Genomic DNA, 22,173 nt, shown 5'->3' with positions numbered 1-22,173 from the left:
CGCAAGCTTGACATGCTTGTTCTGGAGGAACCTGTTATCTTCAGAATGCATATATTTAGTTGAATGGAGTCTACCGGTTTGCAATTAAAAAAACTTGAAATCTCATATAAAATAGTCCTATTTCCAGAATCCTCTAGTTCATTTTTCCCTGAAAATTCCAACATAGTCAAGAGACAAAGTGGGATTTGTCTATGGAGGATCCTGCTGTCTCGCGGGATTCTCCATAGACCTCGATGCTGTACTCTCACGCATGTCAGCAGTGACATTGGGTCCTGGTGCTGAAGTGGACCCACCGGAGGGAGATATCAGTGCCCGCGAGGGACAGATTCAGGTAAGCAGAAGTCATCTTTACCTGCTACCCACACCTCGGCCACCGGATATCCTTAGTAGCCCTCAGTAGAGGGATGCTTTGGTTTATTTGTGTGTTTTATAGTGTAAGCAAATCCTTATTTTTTTTATGACACAGGTCAGTTTATAGAGCCTGGCAAGGTTTGAACCAGTTTATTTTTTGTGTATTTATTGACAACTGCTTGATCATTGTAAATAACTTCTTTCTTAAAAACAATTCTTAAAACTCTGCCTTTGGTTGTAGTAACCCTTTCTGTATTAGTCCTGTGTTAGCCCCAAAATGTAAAAAAAAAATGTTTTAAATGCATTTAAACCCTTTTCCAGCATCGAGGCCACGTTCTCCCAATCTTTCTCTGCTGACATCATGCCCCATGGTAAGAGGTTATACATGTAGGACATACTGAGAAAAGGAAGTGCTGTGATTGGCTGTCTGGGCCAGAGTGCTGGCATCAGACTCCAATTATGCACAGAATTGATACTGGCTATTTCAGAACTTTGTTCTGGGCTGGCTAGTGACACTGGCAGAGATGGAATTACACTTGGATTAACTGCTCAAAGCCAAAAACTGCATATAGAGACTCCAGGCACCATGACAACTTCAAATCTCTGAAATGGTTGTGTTGTTTGGAGTAAGCTTTTAAGGCCTTTACCACAGCACCACAGTAAAGAAATGCACATTTCTGGTTGTGCCCTCAACTCTATATTATTCTCCTTAAGTTTAAATCCCCTCATCATTTATATGCAAGAGTGAACTACATCTGAAGTATTTAACATGAGTTGTTTTCTTGGCATGTTTTGCTTTCTATAATGATAGGTGCAAGAAAAAACAAAAACAATAAGGAAAGAACTTAAATGGAGGTTGATTCTATTCTCTTGTCATGTGATGGGCCAAAAATAAAAGAATTACCAGATTGTCTTTGGGCACTTCCAGCATAAATTAGAGTGAGGATGACAAACACAGATTGAAAAGATCTCAGCAGAGCATGACCAATTCTTTAAAATCCTCACTTGGAACAATGCCTGAAGAATGTTAAGATAATGAATGGGAATTTCCCTCTGAATCTCCTTCCTTGAGATTAAAAGGGTTAAGCTCCCCCAGCCCAGAGACTGTAGACATTTAGGTCATAGAAAACAAGCTCTATTTGTGCCAAAAATCTGTGCTTTTCTGTGGAGATCAGTCAGTGGGAGTAGGGTGAGAGGGAAAAGAGGTGGAGGACTATTGTGAAAGAGTATTAGGTAAACATTGAAGGAGAAAAAATTGCCTACTCAGCTTTGCTGGTTCTCTATATAAAGGCAGAAAAGGATGCTAACAGCCTCCACAGACTGAGTACTGCTGATATTTGAGACGAGGGAGATGGCTTCTTCTCTCCGAGTGGCTCTGTGCCTTAGCCTAGTAGGTAAGTTGCAACCAATGTCTGTGGGTTGTATAAGATTAACCACAGTTCTATAGTTTCTACTGGTCTTCAATTTTTAGCAAAGCATGATAAAACACCCAACTGATAAATGAAAATTCAAAATGTATTGCTGTGCATCACTTATGGTCAGGGAGGCACTAAAAAAAGCCTGTCTTAGGAATAAGAGCTCGAAGAGGGGTAGGCAATCGTTGGCTCTCCAGATATTGTGGACTGTATCTCTCATTAGGCTTTTACAACCATAATGCAAGCAAAGCAGAAGCCATCACAAGCTGCAGCTTGTTTTTTAATTTTTGCAACAAGGCAATGCACATTTTAAAAACAACTATGCTGTTGGGAATTCTGTGTAGGGAAAGCAGTGTTTGCAGAACAAATTTTGGTCACCAAGAACACAGAGGATTGTATTTGTTAAAGCAGTCAAAGTACTTGGTTGTCTGACTTTAAAAAAAAAATAGCAAAAACATCTGATTTGGAAAAAATCTGGAGTTTAATTTTTTTTAATTATCTTTACAACTATGGCCTATATTTTTCATATTTATTTATCACTGCCATTTATAATGTACCAACAAATTCCAAAGTGCTTCAGTTTAAGTAAGGGGGGAACATACAATATACACAGACAAATACAAAAGGTAAAGAGAGTCCTGTCCGAAATCTAGCCATTGAAGCTCTTTTATACAAAGTGCTTAGTTTGATAGGTCATGAGCTGGCAGTCTAAAGAATATAATGGGGATTTGAGACAAGAGGTAGCAGGGGGAATTTGGAAGCGATGGCTAAAGGAAGTTAATGCGAAGTAGAAGCTACTGGCAAATTGTAAAAGGAATGAGGAGGCAATTGAGTAAGATCTCAAACAGCTGTGTGAGCATGCTATACATTTTCGAGAAAATGGAGAGATTCTGAATTGTTGGTTCTGGGTGTGTGAAGTTAGCCTTAAGGAACAGGGGTGGAAATGAAACAATTATATGAAGGTATTCACTGCTGGGGGGGGGGCAGAGGATGGAGAGAGAAGGCAGAGGATGGAGAGCGATAGGGTGACTAGAGCAAAAGTTGAAAGGTTTACCAATCAAATTCTATCACCCAAAATATTAATAACTGTGTGTACATGAAATGTAGGCAGAATGCATTCAATGGAATAATAGTCTGCATGCACATACAATTACAGTGGCAAACTACAGGTATAATATGGCAACAATGCTATAGTAGCAAACGATAATATGGTAAAAAAAAAAAAAAAAAGTAAGAATAAATGAGGTGGAGTATCTTCGTACCTGTAGTTTGTCTCTGTAATTTTCTGTGCATGCAGATTATATATTATCGTCATTGAATGTATTACACCTATATGTCATGTACAAACAGTTATTAATATTTTAGGTGATAGAATTTAGTTGGTGAACTTTTCCATGGTATAAAACAAATGTTTGCTCTACCCATCCCCTCTCATATAATCTCTGAAATCCACACAACTTGCATTACTGTGATGTTCATCCTGCATCTTCAGAAAAAAATATATATTTGTAATTGTTAATATACTGCTTAGGCCTTGTAGGGTTACATTAAACCAAAACTAATTTTACCTGATGTATTGAAGTATCACTAGCTAGATAGACAGCAAGAGGCTCTAATGGCAGAAGTTATACAATTTGATATTTTTTAGCTGTTAATTGGAAATCCTATATTGTTACGGGAACACAAAACATTCCATACTGCTTAATTTAATATGACTGACAATATTTAAAAAATATTCACAAGGCTTACATTTTATATGATGAGAAATGCTTAAACAGAAAACAATTTTTAATATTTATTTTTGATCAAGTCTTACAGTGGAGATGTCACATTTCTGTAAATTCCGCGTAGAATGATGCGTGTAAAAAAAAAAAAAAAGTGATTCTTCTGAATCGGCTGGCCTGAAAAAAAATGGGGTGTGCGATTTGGGATTCTTCCAAGTGGGCAAATTTTGTCCATGTCCAATCAATCGTTTGGAAAGAATGATTTGGAAAAAACTTGTAAATCAATAAAAATTGACCAATCAATGTACTGCAAAATCTAAATATTATGTTTACATTACATTATTAATTACCTTACATTATTACATTTAATAAAAGCAGTTAGACAGTAAATTATTAGTGCAGTTTATTATAACAGCTTTCAATAATCACATATTGAATTAGGCTTGTCGTTTATTCTAATGCAGGCGTTTGAGTAAGCATGTTTGTTGTACAAGAGTGATATGTGGCCTATGTGAGCGTTTAGTTGGGATGTGCAATGGTAGGTTACTTGTGCGTAAGTGGAAATTTCAGTATGCATGTAAGAATGCTTACACATCACAAAACTATAACATGCACTGTATGTTGGGTGCTTTCCAATGTAGGTGTTTGAGTGGATGTATTGGTCGCGACTTAGTAATGGTAAGTGATAAGTGAGAATAGTACAAAAATAGTAAACATGTGGAGATGAAAATGACTTTATCCTGGCAAGAACATTCACACAATGCAAAAGGAAATTGAGTGGTAACGCAGCACAACGTTTGCAACTCTGATTGACTCTATTATCCGTGTCTTCCACCGTCTGGTAAGGAAGTGGTTTTCCTAGCGCAGCCTCTACCTGTCTCACATCTTGGTCTACCCAGCCTCCCTATGTGGGACGCCTATGGTCAGTGAAGGGATTCAAATAGACCTGCCTGGACCTCTGTGACAGTGTGAGGTCCAGTGGCGCTCAGGACGGTGACCGTGTTGCCCAGCACAAGAGTTACAATAGGGTGGGGAAGGTTGCAGAAATACATGTGCTCCGGTGAATAGATGTAGCGTTACAATGATAATATATTTATGAAACAATTTCGTATCATGTGGTATTCAGAGCATATTGTAAATTAAGTGTTCATGTTTATGCATTTGATTGGTCAATATGTTTGAGACACAGATAGAATTTGTTGCTGTTGGTATAGCCCAATTATGGCTAATTTGGATCTGAACATATATGTTCCTAAAAGTGGGCTAAACTTCATTGGAAATCTAGTTCACAAACCTCTACAGTGCCATATTTGTCCACCACGCTTGGCTTCAAGGAACCTTTCTTCTTGGTAGAGATGCTTGACGTCTTCTTGCTCCTACTATCTTCCGTCATCTGTATAGATCCAAGAGGCATGGACAGGAAGTTAGTTAGCAGAAGTAGATGAGGCTTGGTAAATCAAAAGAGTTACTAGGAGAGACTCTGTCAACTTTGAGGGATCTTTTTTGTGGAAACCCAGAGGGTAAGCAGAAGTAAGTTTTACTTACTTGAAGCTCTCCGTCGCAGCTGCTACCATCTTCTCTCTTCGGCTTCTGGCTTTCCACCCACCAGGAATCACACAATACTGTACTCTTAACACATGTGCAAGAGTAAAGTACATATTCCAATGAAGGAACCCAGGAGAATGTGGGAAGTTCCATATACCAACTTGTGCAAGAGGCTGCCAGACTCCCCCAGCTATCAACAGCTGTGGGAACAGACAACACTTGCCTTTTTCCACCGTATACTGACCGTAAAACAACGTTGTCCCTAATTTGTCTTATGATATAATTTTACTGCATCAGAATTTCAATAAAAGTGAGTAAGTCAGTGAGTGAGTAAAAGTGAGAATTTCATAAAGATTATATCATTGCATTCATAAAGTGTATTATTTTATTATATTGCTAATGAAGTTCTGCTACATAGTAACTAGCTCAATTGATTTGTACAGTAGTTGTAGTGCCTGTGTAAACATCTCTATGAAAGGTTTGATTCCCAACAGTATTTTACACTTCCCAAGTTGATGAATTTAGTACCACTGAATTAAATGTAATCATAGTGCAGGATATACTACGCCTAAGACAGTTTAGATATTATTACCAAAGTGCTAATACTCAAAAGAATGAAATACTGAGTTGACCTTGCAAACCTTCGGCTAGAGCTTCATCCACTAAGTTATCTTACCAATAAGATGATGCATTTATTGGATTTTCCAACAGGTACTCTGTGAACATAGGATTTTTGTCTTAACCGATCCTCAGGGGAGAGACTGATCAATCCGCTAATTTATTTTCTTTTTTAGCTCTGTGCTTTGCAGCTCCGAAAACAAAAAATATCCGCTGGTGTGTGAAATCAGAAGATGAGTGGAAAAAGTGTGATGAACTATCTAAAACCTGTAAGGTTCCTGATATCACGCTCAGCTGTGTGAAAACAACAAGCACTCTGGAATGTTTCCAGAGTATTCAGGTAAACTTGGTCATCTTAGTAAATCTATTTTTTTTTTTTTGTCAACTCAATGACAATAACATGGCAATGACAAATGTACAAACAATGACAATCTGTTTAGCTGGATGACAGCCTATATATATTTATACAAATGTAACAGAACAGATCGAATAAAATGTCACTGATATTGAGATTGAGTTTTACCAATACTGGGTTTGGTATACTGTAAAATAGTGCAATCAGTGCATGGGTTTGGTATGCTCTAGAATATTTTTTGCCAGTGCTGATTTGGTGTGTTCTAGAATTTTTCCACTAAAATTAACGGCTTGTTATGCTCTTGTTTTACTTTTGCTAACATTAGGTTTACGCTTCGAACTGTTTCACTACATCTAAATTTGTGTCCCAATAAGTTCTGGATTGACAAATTATAGTAAAAATAACCAAACAAATAGCTAGATTTGCAATTCTCATGTTTACTAGTGTAACTGCTGTTACCCCTATTTACCAATATAACATCGTGAAGTATAGAATTTAGCAGGGCTGACCGAACAGATATCTTTAGCAAAAAATATCCCAGTCAGGGACTTCCTCAGGGACAGTTTTTCAATTTAGAACCAAATACAAAGTGCATCAAGTGTTGTATTAAGTAATGCTTTCTTATTTGCATACAAGTTGTGATCAGCATGTACTCCAGGTGGAACAGTCAGTTTGTAAAAAGCAAATAATCTGTTCACCCTTGTACAGACTCCCCTCTCACCCTTGTACAGACTACCCTCTCTTCTGAGCACAATTACAAAAGGTAAAATAGTCTTTCCCTGCAGACCAAGAATATTTCATAACTCTTTCAGAAGTTATTACTTGGTTCTAGGTTATATAATACCTGAGGTAGTAGACTTGCTCTGAGTAACTGGTCTGTACTAACAATTCTAAGCAATTAGATACGGTTTATTAATATAGGTTTGGCGTTCCCTTAAATAGCTTCACAAAGGACTGGGTTTGGTATGCTCTAAAACATTTTCACAAAATATTGTGTATGATATCTTCTAGAATAGATCCATGAACACTTGGTTTGGTATTATCTTGAATAGTTTTACTAAGACTGGGTTTGGTCTCAAGAATAGTGTCATCAATGCTGGGTTTAGTATGCCCCAGAATATTTCTATTAAAAATTGTGTTAGGTTTTAGAATTGTTTGATTACCACAATATTTGGTATGGTTTCACTAATTAAGGGTTTCATCTATTCCAGAATGGAAATTCAGATGCTGTTGGTGTTGACGGTGGAGATGTTTACAGAGGCTCACTGAAACCTTACAACTTGAAGCCCATCATTGCCGAAAACTATGGCACTGAGAAAGGTAACGTAATGCTGGATGCAGACCAGATCCAAAAATGTAGACTGTGAATAAGTGTGAAATAGTATCTACTTTCCTTCCTTGTTTGGTATTGAGCTCTTTCAACACAAACTCACATACAAAAAAACTACTATCCTTTCTTCTCTTTTTGGAAGGTGTTTAAAATTTGGATTGAAAAATATTTTCCTTCCTGCACTTGAACGTGCTTTGTTTTTTCCTCATCGATGAGTTATTCAATACAAACTCAGTTTGATTTCCATTTATAGAAAATGTCCATAAGATATCAATACTGCTTGGTACCAGTATACTGTATAGTGGTTTGTTTGTTTTTTATTTCTTTGCCTGTTTGTTTATTTTTTTGCCATGGCTCGCAGATACATTTTCAAACATTTACAATAACAGTAAGTAAAATATATTTTTTTATGCATAACAATTCATTTTGAGTCAACAAAGAAGCACTATTACTTTTAAAGTGGTCCCAATTTTCTTTTTACACAATTAACAATTAATTTGTGCTTCAAACAAAACATACAAATAGTAAGTGCAACATCATGAACATTTTGGGTATGGGACATGTGTAGAGATCTTCATTATGCTTTGGAATAATAGCAAACATCTCATTTGTTTTTTCACACGATAAGTAGTGCCTTGAGAGGTGACTATGGGGTAGGCCCCAACAATATGGAACTTCCTTGCGCGTAGTAGTTTGAGCAACGTTCGTAGGGACTGGCGCCACAGGATAGTGTTTCTGGTGAGATCCAGGAAGAGGAATAGTGAGGCACCCTCGAAAGTAAGTGGGGTCTTCCCTCTTACTTCTGCTTGTAGGAAGGCCTTATCCTGCAGGAAGCTGAAGTGAAGGATAAGGTGTGGAACAGCGGAAGTGGGTGCCTCAGCCGGCTTGGGGAAGTGGAACATGCTGTCTAATTTAATGGCCTTGGCGTGTTTCGGTGGTAGGCAGGCTGCAAAGAACTGTCTGATGAAGTGAGGTAAGTCTAGCAGTCCCACCAATTTCGGCACCCCTTGCGCTTCAGGTTGTACATTCTCTGCTGGTCCTCCAGGGCATCGATTCTGCTGTCAGCCCTTGACTGGTGCTGATTTAGAGCTGCCAGGCCTTTCTCGACCGCTGTAAGCCTAATATCTTGAGTGCTACGGGTGGATCCGAGTTGAACTAATTTAATGGTCGTGCTTTCAACGGCCTTCTTGAAGGAGGCCAAGTCTCCCGCTATGTTTGTGCAGGGTGACTTTAATTTTTTTAATGAACAGTTTTTTATTTTCAGTCTTTATCTCTCAATAGCAAGTCTGGTTTCCATTTGTTTTGTTAATATCCTCTTTACAGAGTTCTGTTACTATCTAGAAGTATATGAAATAAGTTGTGAGCACTCAAGTAGACGGTCCAAAAGCATGGAAAGTAGAAATTAAATAGTCCATCACATATCTGTTACATATAAGAAATCCTTATGTATTTAGACAATGGGTAACAATGTTACACGGGTAACAATGTTTTACCTAATGCTGGTCTTCATCACGTCATATTTTACTGGTGTTTACTTACTTGGTGTTTCCCACCTGTTAAGGGTATCTTCATAGATTTCTGCATACTATCAGATGTCTCTGATTTCTCCTACAGAACCTAACACCTGTTACCTTGGAGTGGCTGTGGTGAAAAAATCAAGTTCATTCATGTTTAATGAACTTAAGGACAAGACAACATGTCACACAGGAATAGGAAAGAGTACCGGCTGGAATGCTCCTATTGGGGAACTCCTAGATCGCGGAATTCTGGACTGGGAAGGACCTGAAATGGAAAGCATTGAAAAAAGTATGTCAACCATTTCCTAAAATGTGGATATCTGTGTGTTTGTTTTCTGTAATATACCTCTATGTAAATAATAGGCCATTTCCGTTTACAGCTTGGCCCTATGCTAATCAGATTTAGCTTTTAAGTATAGTGTAAGGTAAAACATGCATAGTTTAAATGCATTTAAACAGTGAATTTGTAATAAAATTATAATGTGTGTGGTGTGCTGACTATATCTGATATGTGTTTCATGTGTGGTGGCTGTATGTAACATGTGTTGTCATGCTCTGTGTAGTCCACTCATAATTTCCTTTCTCCAAAGAATGGGGTGTATGAACCCTGGTGGTTCAAGGGTGTGGTCAAATTCCCTTGTAGTCAAGCAGGGGTTTTGTTTGTCACGTTGTCTAACGGGGTCCTGCGTCCCTGATAGTCCAGTGGGACAGCATGAGGTTTGTACCAACAGCATAATTGCTCCCTGTGCCAGCTGGGAACATCCACTGGTGAAGCTCTGAGTCACTAGAGAGCGCCAGACCATGAGGAAGCCATTACTGAGGTCTGCACCCACCATAGGTGCCAAGCTCACACTCGAACTCTGATTCTCTTCACCATAGCAGTCCTTCTACTTGCCCACGGCAGGGATAAAATAATAAAACAAACCTTTAAGTGGCACCCACATGTGCAATACCTGCCATACCCAAGGTATTAGAACTGTTGTTGTTACTTCTCTATAAGAAGCATTAGACCAAAACCCTGTACTATGTAAAAATAAAATTGGAAGTTAGCATGCTGATGCCGGACATTGAAATAAATACAATGTTTGAATTTGTTTCTGTCCCTAAATGACGGCCATTAAGAATGCCTTCCAATATAGGGTGTGTGACATCGTCTCCACTGCCATTATGGGAGCGTGCCATTGTCGCCACCTCTGTCAAAGGCCTGGAAGCAGGCAGGGTCACCTAAAACAAGAAGCACACCAGGCTGGACCCACTCAGGGAAGTGCATGGACTTTTAATGCTCTCTGGCATTAGTTTCATGCTTTGACTACAGTTTGCATAGCACAAGAACATCTTTTGATACACTCACTTAATGGTGATCAGTCCCAGATGTGGGACACAACATGCAAGTTCTGTCACTAACAATTTTCTGTAATTTAGGAGTGTCAAGGTTCTTCAGAGGGTCTTGTGTTCCTGGTGCGACTGAGCCAAACTTGTGTAAGCAGTGTGCAGGGAAAGGCAAAGATAAATGTTCTCGTTCTCCTGCTGAACCATACTACAACTACGAGGGCGCATTCCAGTAAGGGCTGCATTGTTTATACCTTTTTTTTTACTTTTTTTTCTTTTTTAATTAGAGAACAATTTCATATTCTGACTTTACATACATTACTCATTAACAGGTCCACATAAAGTATTTATTGAATAGTCACAACTGATTTAATCCCTGAATCAAAGATCACTATTTTTTTAATGCATACAGGACTGTATAATATGTTATTGCTGTGTAATTAAATGGCAGTATGTAAGCAATATTCTAAATACACAGAGGGAAACAGAAATTAAATGGCTCTAGAGCAACACGTGCTAGTTAAGCAGAGTAGCAGCTGTCATCAATAGGGATATTTGCTAAAGAATTCAGAATTCAAAGTGAATGTAAGTCCATAATAGCAGAACTGAAGTATAGCTGACTTAGAAACATTTTCCATTTTGTCAATTTCACCTTAAAGGGATTCTCCAGTGCTAGGAAAACATATTTGTTTTCCTGGCACTGCAGGACCCTCTAGTGCCCCTCTACCTCCCAGCCCCCATCCCAAGTTGCTGAAGGGGTTAAAACCCCTTCAGTGATCTACCAATGTCCCTCGGCGCTGGGTTAGGCACCGTCTACGTCAACCGGCAGGAGAGACCTAATGCGCATGCGCGGCTGTCGGCGGGGGAGACCTAATGCGCATGCGTTGCAATGGTCGCGCACGCGCATTAGACCTCCCCATAGGAAAGCATTGAATAATGCTTTCCTTTGGGGATTTCGGCGACGCTGGAGGTCCTCACATAGCATGAGGACGTCCAGCGTCGTTTTATGAACACGGAAGTCCCCTCTAGTGGCTGTCTAGTAGAAAACTGCAATAATTACACTTGCAGTGTTAAGGGTAGTGGGTAGTAGTATTACTTTACTGAGAGGGTAGTGGATGCATGGAATAGCCTTCCAGCTAACGTGGTAGAGGTTAACACAGTAAAGGAGTTTAAGCATGCGTGGGATAGGCATCCTAACTAAACGATAATACCAGGGACTAATGAAAGTATTTAGAAAATTGGGCAGACTAGATGGGCTGAATGGTTCTTATCTGCCGTCACATTCTATGTTTCTATTCTATGAGTTGGCACCCAGACCACTCCAATGGGCAGAAAAGGTCTGGGTGCCTGGAGTGTCCCTTTAAATTTGAAAATCACATTTATTTCACTCAGAATTTTCACCAGAGAATCCATATCATGGTAAAATGCAGTTTTTTACAATCCACCAGTCTCTGTTGGATGCATTTTACAATGGAGGTCAGCTTATACCTGCTGTAAAGTAAACTGCAAAAAATGTCTTTGCGAAGATAGAGTGATTGGTATCTTAAATTTCTTTACTCACTCAGGTGCTTGAAAGATGGTAAAGGAGAAGTCGCTTTTGTGAAACAAACAACTGTACCATCAGGTAACTGATATATCTGTCTATATCGCAGCCTGATGACATCACTGATGCACTGTATCACTACCCTGTAATATAGCCAAAACATAGGCTTTTGTACTGATCTATTTATCTAAATGTAGAATGGCATCTCACTCACCTTCCTACATATGTTCCTTCTAAGAAATATTTTGTTATAAAGTATACAGTCTATAAGTACAGGTAATCACCGAAATACATTTGACATGGATATGTAGCACTTAAAGGGAACCACAAGATGGCAGCATAGTCCAAAAAACGACTATTTTTGTCGAGTAATAAATGGATGTGCAGTACTGTAATATTATTATTTGTCAGAAACATAGCACATGTAACAGGCACACTATGTTGGAATACAACTCAAAATGGGAAATACAACTTGCTATAAAGGAGGCAGTAGGGCTGTAAATTACTGTATGGTATCCTTCCACTAATAGCCCAGAGTCAGAGATGGGAACATGTCATGATATAGGGTAAAATACATTTACTGTGTATCTAGGGTACTGCTATGTATCTAGGGTGCAGCATGCCGATTAGTTGGCAGAGTGAGTGAATGGATATTCCTCCTCCGTTCCTCGGTTTTCATGACCATAGTGAAGCAGAACCTCACTCTCATTAGCGGGATCGGAGGAGGAATTTAGCCAATTATACAGTTTGTTGCTAGATGGTCATTATGCATGACTTGTAGGCTGAAACATTGCATAGTTTTTAGTTGTATCCTAAGCGCTGTTTATGCATTGTGGGTTATATTTGGAACTCTGTAGGTCATGTCTACTATAAAACACAGCTTGGTGTCATTTTATGATTTTGTGCATCAGACTGCATCAATATGTCACCATACATTCATACTTTATCCTTACCGGAAGATTTTGCAGTGAGTTGCTGGTTGAACCTATATGTATGACTTTTTAAATCAGTAGTCAGACAAGATAATACTAGTTAATAGTTATAATTTACTAATATTTAGTGAAGAATGAAACAGGATACGGAAATTAAGAGCACATGAAGCAAGTATACAAATTCATAGCAAGAAGCTGAAACTACTCACTCTCACTCATAGACTACATAACTGTATTAAGAAATCTCCTTTCGAGTTTTCCATTCAATTAACATGTACATCCCTATAAGACATTTACAGTACCATGATAAGTTGTGCTACCAAGTTACAAAACATAGTTTACATTGGATAGGTTTTATTGTCTTATTTACAAGGAAATCCTCTAGATACTCCAAAACAATCAGAAAATTAATAATTGAAGCAAACTTCTTTTGTGACAAATTCTAAATGGTGGGCACATACATCCACACGAATACACATGCACCAACAAACAAATATACATACAGATGCAAATACGTACACACATTTAGGAATTCAGCCTCTGCCATGACATTGACACTCTAATTCCTGCCTGATAAATCAAAAAAATGCCCCTTTACCTTGTATGTGTGGCAGACTTAACAAGTGGAGGCTCTGCCAATTTGTGTCCTTGGATGTAGGCATTCGGGGGTGAGGATGACACCTCAGGTAGCCCTGCTGCCAGAGAGACATAAATTTCCGTGACTTCTCCTGGAAGCATTTACCCAATTTTCTGTTACTCCTCGTCCATTGCCATTTGTGCCCTGGCTGGACCCAGGATGGAACTGGATTATGTGTCATTTCCAAAATCTTCATAGTATTGGCTTATAAGAAAACAAAGCATACACACAAGCACACACAAAAAATAAGGTATACTTAAGTCCTAGATTATTTTTTTAAGTTTTATTCAATGGTGTAATTTCAAGATAATTTTACAGTTCTCCTTTAAATAAGATGCTAGGTCAGCTTGGCAGTATCCAATTTATACTGGTGGTAATATTCAAATTGTTCTGGATTACATGAATTTGCATGCAAAGTTCTGAGTAGGCATCATTATTATGTGAACTTCTCACATAACGGATTACCTTTCCTCTTCAGCTAAATATGACAAAGAATATGAACTGCTATGTCTAGACAATACCAGGAAACCTCTTGCAGACTACAAATCCTGCAACTTGGCTAGAGTTCCAGCCCACGCTGTGATTACGAGGGACAACGATCCAAAGACTCCAGTCATCAAAGAATATATCAAACAAGCGCAGGTTACAATTACAATCCTTAACATTTGTGCCATATTTTAATGCAAGCTCAGGTTATGACTATACATAAAAGCCAATTTGGCCCAATCCCACATCATCATACCCAATTTTTATTTTAGGAGGACCACTTACTGCCATTGACTGACTGGAGGGTTATTTTGAACTCCACATCTAGACGTTAGCTATTCAGTTGTGGTTGGAGTCTTGGCTTCCCCTCAATGCTTACCACTGAGATGGCCACTGACTCATATAAAAAAGAAAATGTCTCAGATAAGTGTCCTTCTCAGAAATTATAAATCTGGCTGTGCTGGATGTCAGTTAAATAGATCTTCTACATCGAGAGATGTTCCTATTCCAATCTATGAGATGTCTGTTTTTCAACCTGTTTAGTGAAACCTCCTAGTCCACCAAAGTTTGTGGTGTCCTTGGGATGCTGCTCCACGAGACATTTTCTGGATTATGTACTTAACTGAAAATTCTAATTGAATTCAAAGTTAATTCAAAGTTAAATTCAAATTTAAGGCCAAAGTAGCTGAAATCAAAGCATAACTAACTTAAAGCAGCACTGTCACCCCTCCCCAACCCCTGTAAATTGAGCTGTCACCCCTCCCCAACCCCTGTAAATTGAGTATTTCATAATGATAAAACATTTATAAAATACTCATATTGACTGTTTTGGAATTTCACTGAAATTCCAGCCAAGTCAAAAGATATACTGAGGCAAAGTAGGGACTACTCAGTCTCAGTATTTTTCTACGCCTGACACTTCTAGACACTGGGTGGATCTACTGCTGTCTAGAACTGTCAATCCCCCCAGCCATCACCAGTGATGGGTGCAAGAAATTGTCTCTGTCTATGGAGGATCTCGCGGGATCCTCCACAGACATTAATGCCCTGTTTTTACAAATGCAGAAGAGTAGTGCAGTGACATTGGCTCCTGACGCTTCAAAGAGGACTGGCTGGAAGATTATGGTGGCACCTGTAAGGGACAGGTTAAGATAAGTAGAACGCCTTTTTCCTGACCCCGGCCACCGGACCACCAGCGGCAATGTCACCAAATTCTGTACCCAGGCGGTGAAAGTGCCTCTTTAGGAGATTTATTTCCAGTTCAGCTGTTTTGACCTTAAATGTGAAATGCACTTTGAATTTACCTTGAATTATCACTTTAGTGATCAACCCTGCTAAATACCAACAAACCTTACTTTGGGCCAAACCACTCACAACAGGAATCCACCACAAAATCGCCAAGTTAACAAATTTGCAGGAAAATAGCACATATTTGCAAGACTAAAAACATAAAATTTGTCACGTGAAATAACTTAGCACCAGAATTAAAAGTGTATGTGTAGTTTTTGAGAAATAATTTCCAGTTTTTATTTGATTTTAGGAAAAGAAATGCAACCTATTCAGCTCCCCCTTTGGGAAGGATCTGATGTTCAAAGACTCAGCTGTGACTCTGATAGATCTCCCACCAGCCATGGATTCTTTGTTGTATATGGGAACTAAACATTACCGCGCTCTCCAGGCGCTCAGGCATGGTAGGCATCAACAATATTTGGAGGATCACACCAGGATTTAAAAAAAAAAAAGTGCTAGGCGTTTATTGAAAGTGGGAATCAATTCAGCATTCATGTTTTAAGTAGAATCACAAAGAAAATCTGTGTTTTGTTGTGCTATGATTAAGAAAGTGACTTTAGCTGTTAGACCACAACTTAATCGGTTCGGAGCTGTCTAAAGATGATGCGAGTTGTAGTGCAGTAAGAGATCAAAGAGTCTCCATAGTGATCCCAAACATATGTTGTGTGCATGATAACTAAGAAGTATATGAACCACTTGTGGCATTTAGCAGATAGAAACACATCAGTGGTCCGAGAATCCAGCTGCTGGACCAATGCTTGCTTCCTCCAAACTCTTTGCCTTGAACTCTAAACTCACCCTGTTTTCTCACCATGAAGCTACACTATTTAGTAAATTAGATTGAATTTTTTTTTTATTAATAATAGAATTTATATAGCTCCAATATTTGCCACAGCACTTTAAGATTATAGAATTGGGAATATTTGACAAAACGTAATTGACATGCACAATAATAATAGCATTAAAATAAGGTAGCACACAAGCAAGCCTAAATCAGACAAATAGAAAAAAGCTCAAAGTGGAAGGTTAACATTTGGTGAATGACTACCCCCCCTAGTGGTAAATAAGAATACCATATACAGTATATAATAACACTGCAGCACACCATATGTGTTCAAAAATATATCTTTATTAGTAAATCAATAACATAAAATAAGGTGTCACTATGATAAAGTGTTAAAGGTAATACCACTTACCAGAAATGCACCCACATATATAACACTCAAACTCAGAATAAATATATGAAACACATACGAGTCAGACTATATGAAAAGACTATGCACAGATAGGGATAGAGTCAAAATACTGCTGGTCCATAATAACAGTGTTACCTCCAGGTATGTATGTGGCAAGGCAGCAGGAGATCACAATTTTTTCGGCAGGAAGCCTTTGTCAATGAAATTATATATGGATTCTGATTTTGGGTGTTGCATATATGTACATATGTGCATTTTTGGTAAAACGTATTACCTTTAACACTTTATAATGTCAACCTTTTTACTGTATAGATGTATTAATAAATATTCATTTTTGAACACATAGTGTGCTCAAGTATTATTATTATTATTTTTATTATAAATGTAAAATAATACGGGCAGAGAAAATATCTGAAGAAGGCCCTGCTCAACCAAGCTTATAATCTAAGGAGTTTTAGATGTTTATTTCTCTGAATCGAAAGAAAATTCAGCGACATCTCTGGCTCCCTTTCCACAGAGAAAACAAAGGTGAAACCAAACACAATACGTTGGTGCACACAAAGCAAGCTTGAGAAGGAAAAGTGTGACAATTGGTCTACAGTAAGTGGTGGAGCCATTGAGTGCAGCGTGGGAACCTCTGCTGAAAATTGTATCCACCAGATTCTGGTAAGGGAGAATTTTTATTTATTTTTTTTAAGTGTGAATTTTTTTTGTCCATAATAAATAAAGATGTCTTTTTTTTTTCACGATACCCCCAGTGCTCTTCCCTCACGGGTAATTATCATTATTTTTGCTCACTAAGCACAACATTGTAATGGATTGATAGTGGAATAGCAATATTGGCAGTTATGAAATTTGGAGAGGGCTGGGGTTGGCAACGGCAATGCTGGATAATGGGCATGCTCGTACGCAATTAGTTTTAATGACAATACGCCTGCAGTGACGCATATGCATGAGATTGATATGCTTCCCATAGACTGAACACTGTTGTAACGCTCACATATGGGCACAAATGCCCTGATATTCTCTCCAAGTGCAGATTTATTAATGCATTTTCTCTCAGTCCACCTAACACCGAATGACAGGATCAAATTACTAAAAAATAATGGAAAATCCTGTGTCACCTGCCGTGTGACGTGACACGTTCATAGTCTAAAGCAGGGTTACATGATGCTTTGCTTTGTAGTTTTAAAACATCTGGGCACCCCTTGGCTAAAGTATCTGAAATGAAGATATTGTTCCCAAGTGGCTAGTTTGGTATAACATTTGAGATTCACTTTTTACTTCTCCTCAATTCCCAATTTTATGAATGAACACTGCCACGTTACCTATTCATTCATTTAATTTTATAAAAACGGCTCTTTGAAAGCCAGCTAATGTTACTCACAAGGGCACTTTCTTTTCTCCCACATTTTAAGAACAAGTTTTTTTTTTCCTCGGCCTGTATCTGACCACCCGTCACAGGTAAATGAAGGGAACAGATAAATAAGGAAATCATTTTATAGTCCACATAGAAAAGAATGTAAGCTCTGTTGGTCAGACTGAAATGATAAAATGATCGGAATTTGCAATCTTTTTAGATCATGCTCGCTGATCTTTAAAGGGACTGCATAGATTTTTGTCCAGGATTCATATACATCTCATAATAGATTTTGTTTTATTGCTTTACTGCCTGAATTCTTGTCTTTACAGAAGAGTGAAGCTGATGCAGTGACATTGGACGGCGGATACATGTACACAGCAGGGGCATGTGGATTGGTACCGGTAATGGGAGAATATTACGATGCAGGTATGAGAACCCATTCTCATGTAAAGCTTTCACTACCATGCAGCCCCTTTTACATCTAAGAAACACTCCAATCACCATAACCACTACAGCACACTGTATTAGTTATGGTGCCAGGAGACACCCCTTCCCCTTTGTAAGTAGTCAAACAATTCTAGAATAGTTTAATTTCTTTGATGGGGTGTTTTGGGAGCCCATCTCCTCCTTTACTTTCTCAGCCAGAGAGCTGGAAGTTTCTGCTTAGGAGCTTCCATTGTAGGATTAGATTTTTGGCTTATGGCATCAGATGATCACTCTCAGCCAGTGCGCTAAGCCCTGCACCGCCAGACTTAGCTCATACAGTTAGTTTCCAGCTCTCTAGCTGATGTGGGGAAGGCACCTTGAGGACCCTACTTAGGAAGTCAAACATTCCTAAAACAGTTTAGTACCTACCATGTGATGGCGGACAGGGCACGCTTATAAATAAATCTACAAGTCGGCAATATTTTCAGCTTTCCTATCTTAGCCTAAAATTTTTATTTACTTTGAATTGCAGGAAATTCACACTTTAGTGAATAACCCCAAAGGTGTTGATTCATTGAAATGTGAGTTATGGCAAGTTTTAAAATGAAGACCAAAGCAAATGTTTTGGGGAAATTCTTCAAATTTGCTATTTTTGTCTAAATTTTCCAACTATTTGCTATTTAACAACCAATCACCTCAACTCATAGGTTAGTTAAAACATTCAATAAATTCCAGTATATTTCAGAATACGGTTTCCCAAGGGAAAATTTTAGAAAAGCTACCAGAAATGTCAAGCCACAATCTTAATCTTCTGATATTCCTTGCTTCTTCCAGAAACTACAAATTCATAATTTTCCCATGACCAGTAAGGGCTATTGACCGAACACCAAATTTCTAATCAAGGGCTAAATTCTATTATAAGAGATAAGCGTATTTCTTGTAATTGAATAGCAGTTGGCTCATAATTCTCCATGCAGCCAATCCTTCTCTGGTGACACCACTCCCCTTACTGCAGAGGGAGGGATGTCCCAGAAGAGAAATTCATTGAGAACTTGGGCAGCATGGGGTGGGCATGCTCCCATTAGTTGTCTGACACCAACATGCTATGCTGGTCCGCACACAATTATCTAAATCCTTATCGGAAGGATTTTGATTCACTTGTATGCTTCATTTTTCTTTTCAGAAGATCAGACACCATGCAAGTCAAAGTCCACAAAAACAAAAGGTACATGCATTTACTACATTATTTTATATTGCCTTTGTATTTGCACAACATGGTGAGGATATTGAAACATAGAACGTGACGGCAGATAAGGACCATTCGTCCCATCTAGTCTGCCCAATTTTCTAAATACTTTCATTAGTCCCTTGCCTTATCTTATAGTTAGGATATCCTTATGCCTATCCCACGCATGCTTAACCCCTTAAGCACCAAACTTCTGGAATAAAAGGGAATCATGACATGTCACACGTCATGTGTCCTTAAGGGGTTAAACTCCTTCACCGAGTTTACATCTACCACTTTAGCTAGAAGACTATTCCATGCATCCACTACCCTCTCAGTAAAGTAATATTTCCTGATATGATTTTTAAACCTTTGCCCCTCTAATTTAAGACTACATTCTCTTAATGTGGTAGTTTTACTTCTTTTAAATATAGTCTCCTCCTTTACTGTGTTGATTCCCTTTATGTATTTAAATGTTTCTATCATATCCCCCCTGTCTCGTCTTTACTCCAAGCTATACATGTTAAGATCCTTTAACCTTTCCTTGTAAGTTTTATCCTGCAATCCATGAACCAGTTTAGTAGCCCTTCTCTGAACTCTCTCTAAAGTATCAATATCCTTCTGGAGATATGGTCTCCAATACTGCGTACAATACTCCAAGTGAGGTCTCACCAGTGTTCTGTACAATGGCATGAGCACTTCCCTCTTTCTACTGCTAACTAATACCTCTCCCTATACAACCAAGCATTCTGCTAGCATTTCCTGCTGCTCTATTACATTGTCTGCCAACCTTTAAAGGACCACTCTAGTGCCAGGAAAACATACTTGTTTTCCTGGCACTAGAGTACCCTGAGGGTGCCCCCACCCTCAGGGACCCCCTCCCGCCGGGCTCTGGAGAGAGGAAGGGGTTAAACTTACCTCTTTCTCCAGCGCCGGGCGGGGAGCTTTCCTCCTCCTCTCCATCTTGATCGCGACGTCATCGGCTGAATGCGCATGCGCGGCAGGAGCCGCGCTCGCATTCAGCCGGTCGCATAGGAAAGCATTTACAATGCTTTCCTATGGACGCTTGCGTGCTCTCACTGTGATTTTCACAGTGAGAAGCACGCAAGCGCCTCTAGCGGCTGTCAATGAGACAGCCACTAGAGGATTTGGAGGCTGGATTAACCCTCATTATAAACATAGCAGTTTCTCTGAAACTGCTATGTTTGTAAAAAAAAGGGTTAATCCTAGAGGTACCTGGCACCCAGACCACTTCATTAAGCTGAAGTCGTCTGGGTGCCTAGAGTGGTCCTTTAAGTAATCAGAAATAATTACTCCTAAATCGCTCTCCTCAGATGAAAATGAGAAAGTGGTGAGAGCACTCAGTAAATATAAATATAACCAATATTGGCATAGATACATTCCAATAAAATGTAGAAAATTAAATACCGTAGGAAACTATAATGGCTGTGTCTTTTATTAACTGGGGGACAGCCAATGACGTCACATTCTCTTCCTCCCCAGGTTCACTTTGTTGCACTTTATGTGTGTGTTATGTGATCAACACAGATGATAGTAGCACCAATTTTTCACGAGTTCCAACATTATTTTTATTCCCTTTCCTCAGATGTTGAGGTTAGGACTATACCAAATATTCTGTACTCTGCCCCTGGGTTTTTACATCCAAGGTGCATTATCTTGCACTTATCCACATTAAATGTCAGTTGCCACAACTCTGACCATTTTTCTAGTTTACCTAAATCATTTGCCATTTGGCTTATCCCTCCTGGAACATCAACCCTGTTACACATCTTCATCATCAGCAAAAAGACCTACATTACAATCAAGACCTTATCACAATATCACTTCTAAAAATATTAAAGAGAATGGGTCCAAGTACAGAGAATGGATAGTTTAAATATTTAAAATATATTATTATGAAGTTTAATAATGCTATGTACTCCTTTTCGGAGTACATTTGATCACTGAGCCACTAGAGGCCCTTCCTAGTGTGGTCCTCCAAACTTTGAAGGACCAACATTCGGCAGTGCCAATTACTCTCTATAGAGATGTTCTGATCTAATGCACCTGTATGAAAAATGCTGATTGGCACAGTGCAGTGATTTGCATGCATGTACACAAACCCCTCCAATGCTTATCTTTGGGGTAGCAATGAGTTGGCTGAGATCATCAATAATGATCATCTTATCCAAGGGATGATTGGCGACTGTGGCGAGACCTGCATGCTGGGAGGTAAAAGGTAAGTAAAACTATTTATTTAACCATTTAAGAGGGGTGTGTAATAAACCACCACATACATCAGTCTTCTGTTAGGAAAAAATGTTTGTATTTATAGTGCTAGAGTGTTCCGTTAACTCTGATTCTGAACAAGAGTTAAATGTAAATGTAGTATTTATACTTATACCATTCAATATTTTGAAGATGTAGAGGCAGCATTTTTTGGATATTATAAATATTATATTTATAAAATAGCTAAAATAAGTATTCTTCTCTCCCCAAGGCACATATGTCGCTGTAGCTGTGGTTAAAGCAAAAGACAAAGATATCACGTGGAACAATCTCAAAGGCAAGAAGTCATGTCACACTGCTAAGGATCGCACAGCTGGCTGGGTCATTCCTGTTGGCCTTATTGTTAATGAAACCAAAAACTGTGATATAGGTGAGTATACTCTACAATGCTGGGTACTATGATACTGGTGCTTAAAGGGATACCATAGAAACAAACAAAATAAGTACACATACAAAAGATACTCAGCTTCAAAGTCCCTGCTGCTTCTGGTTACACAACAGGAGCAGCAGGCAGTCCCCTCAAATGGCAGGAAGAGGCTTTACTAACCCAGAGTTTCTCATTCTAGTCTATTTTTTATTAGTTCCATAAGATTTATGGGGCA

At 38.7% G+C, this 22,173-nt stretch overlaps 1 protein-coding gene across 2 annotated transcripts in view; it reads left to right on the top strand.

Annotated features, from left to right (window-relative positions):
- The first annotated feature begins 1,650 nt into the window (after positions 1-1,650).
- Positions 1,651-22,173, top strand: part of TF (transferrin) — a 32,611-nt gene continuing 12,088 nt past the window's right edge. The window contains exons 1-12 of one of the 2 annotated variants that reach the window (XM_063442258.1): positions 1,651-1,745; positions 5,830-5,993; positions 7,220-7,328; positions 8,953-9,144; positions 10,278-10,416; positions 11,750-11,808; positions 13,775-13,938; positions 15,323-15,473; positions 16,786-16,934; positions 17,961-18,057; positions 19,244-19,282; positions 21,783-21,941. In XM_063442258.1, the coding sequence (XP_063298328.1) occupies positions 1,703-1,745; positions 5,830-5,993; positions 7,220-7,328; positions 8,953-9,144; positions 10,278-10,416; positions 11,750-11,808; positions 13,775-13,938; positions 15,323-15,473; positions 16,786-16,934; positions 17,961-18,057; positions 19,244-19,282; positions 21,783-21,941 (1,465 nt within the window). In that variant the 5' untranslated portion in view covers positions 1,651-1,702. Of the gene's footprint in view, positions 1,746-5,829; positions 5,994-7,219; positions 7,329-8,952; positions 9,145-10,277; positions 10,417-11,749; positions 11,809-13,774; positions 13,939-15,322; positions 15,474-16,785; positions 16,935-17,960; positions 18,058-19,240; positions 19,283-21,782; positions 21,942-22,173 lie in introns of both variants that reach the window. The other variant, XM_063442257.1, reaches the window with a different exon arrangement.

Source organism: Pelobates fuscus, chromosome 2 (assembly GCF_036172605.1).
Source record: "Pelobates fuscus isolate aPelFus1 chromosome 2, aPelFus1.pri, whole genome shotgun sequence".
Taxonomy (NCBI): Eukaryota; Metazoa; Chordata; class Amphibia; order Anura; family Pelobatidae; genus Pelobates; species Pelobates fuscus.
Note: the sequence above shows the minus strand (reverse complement) of the source record. Positions and strands in the feature narration are given on the sequence as shown.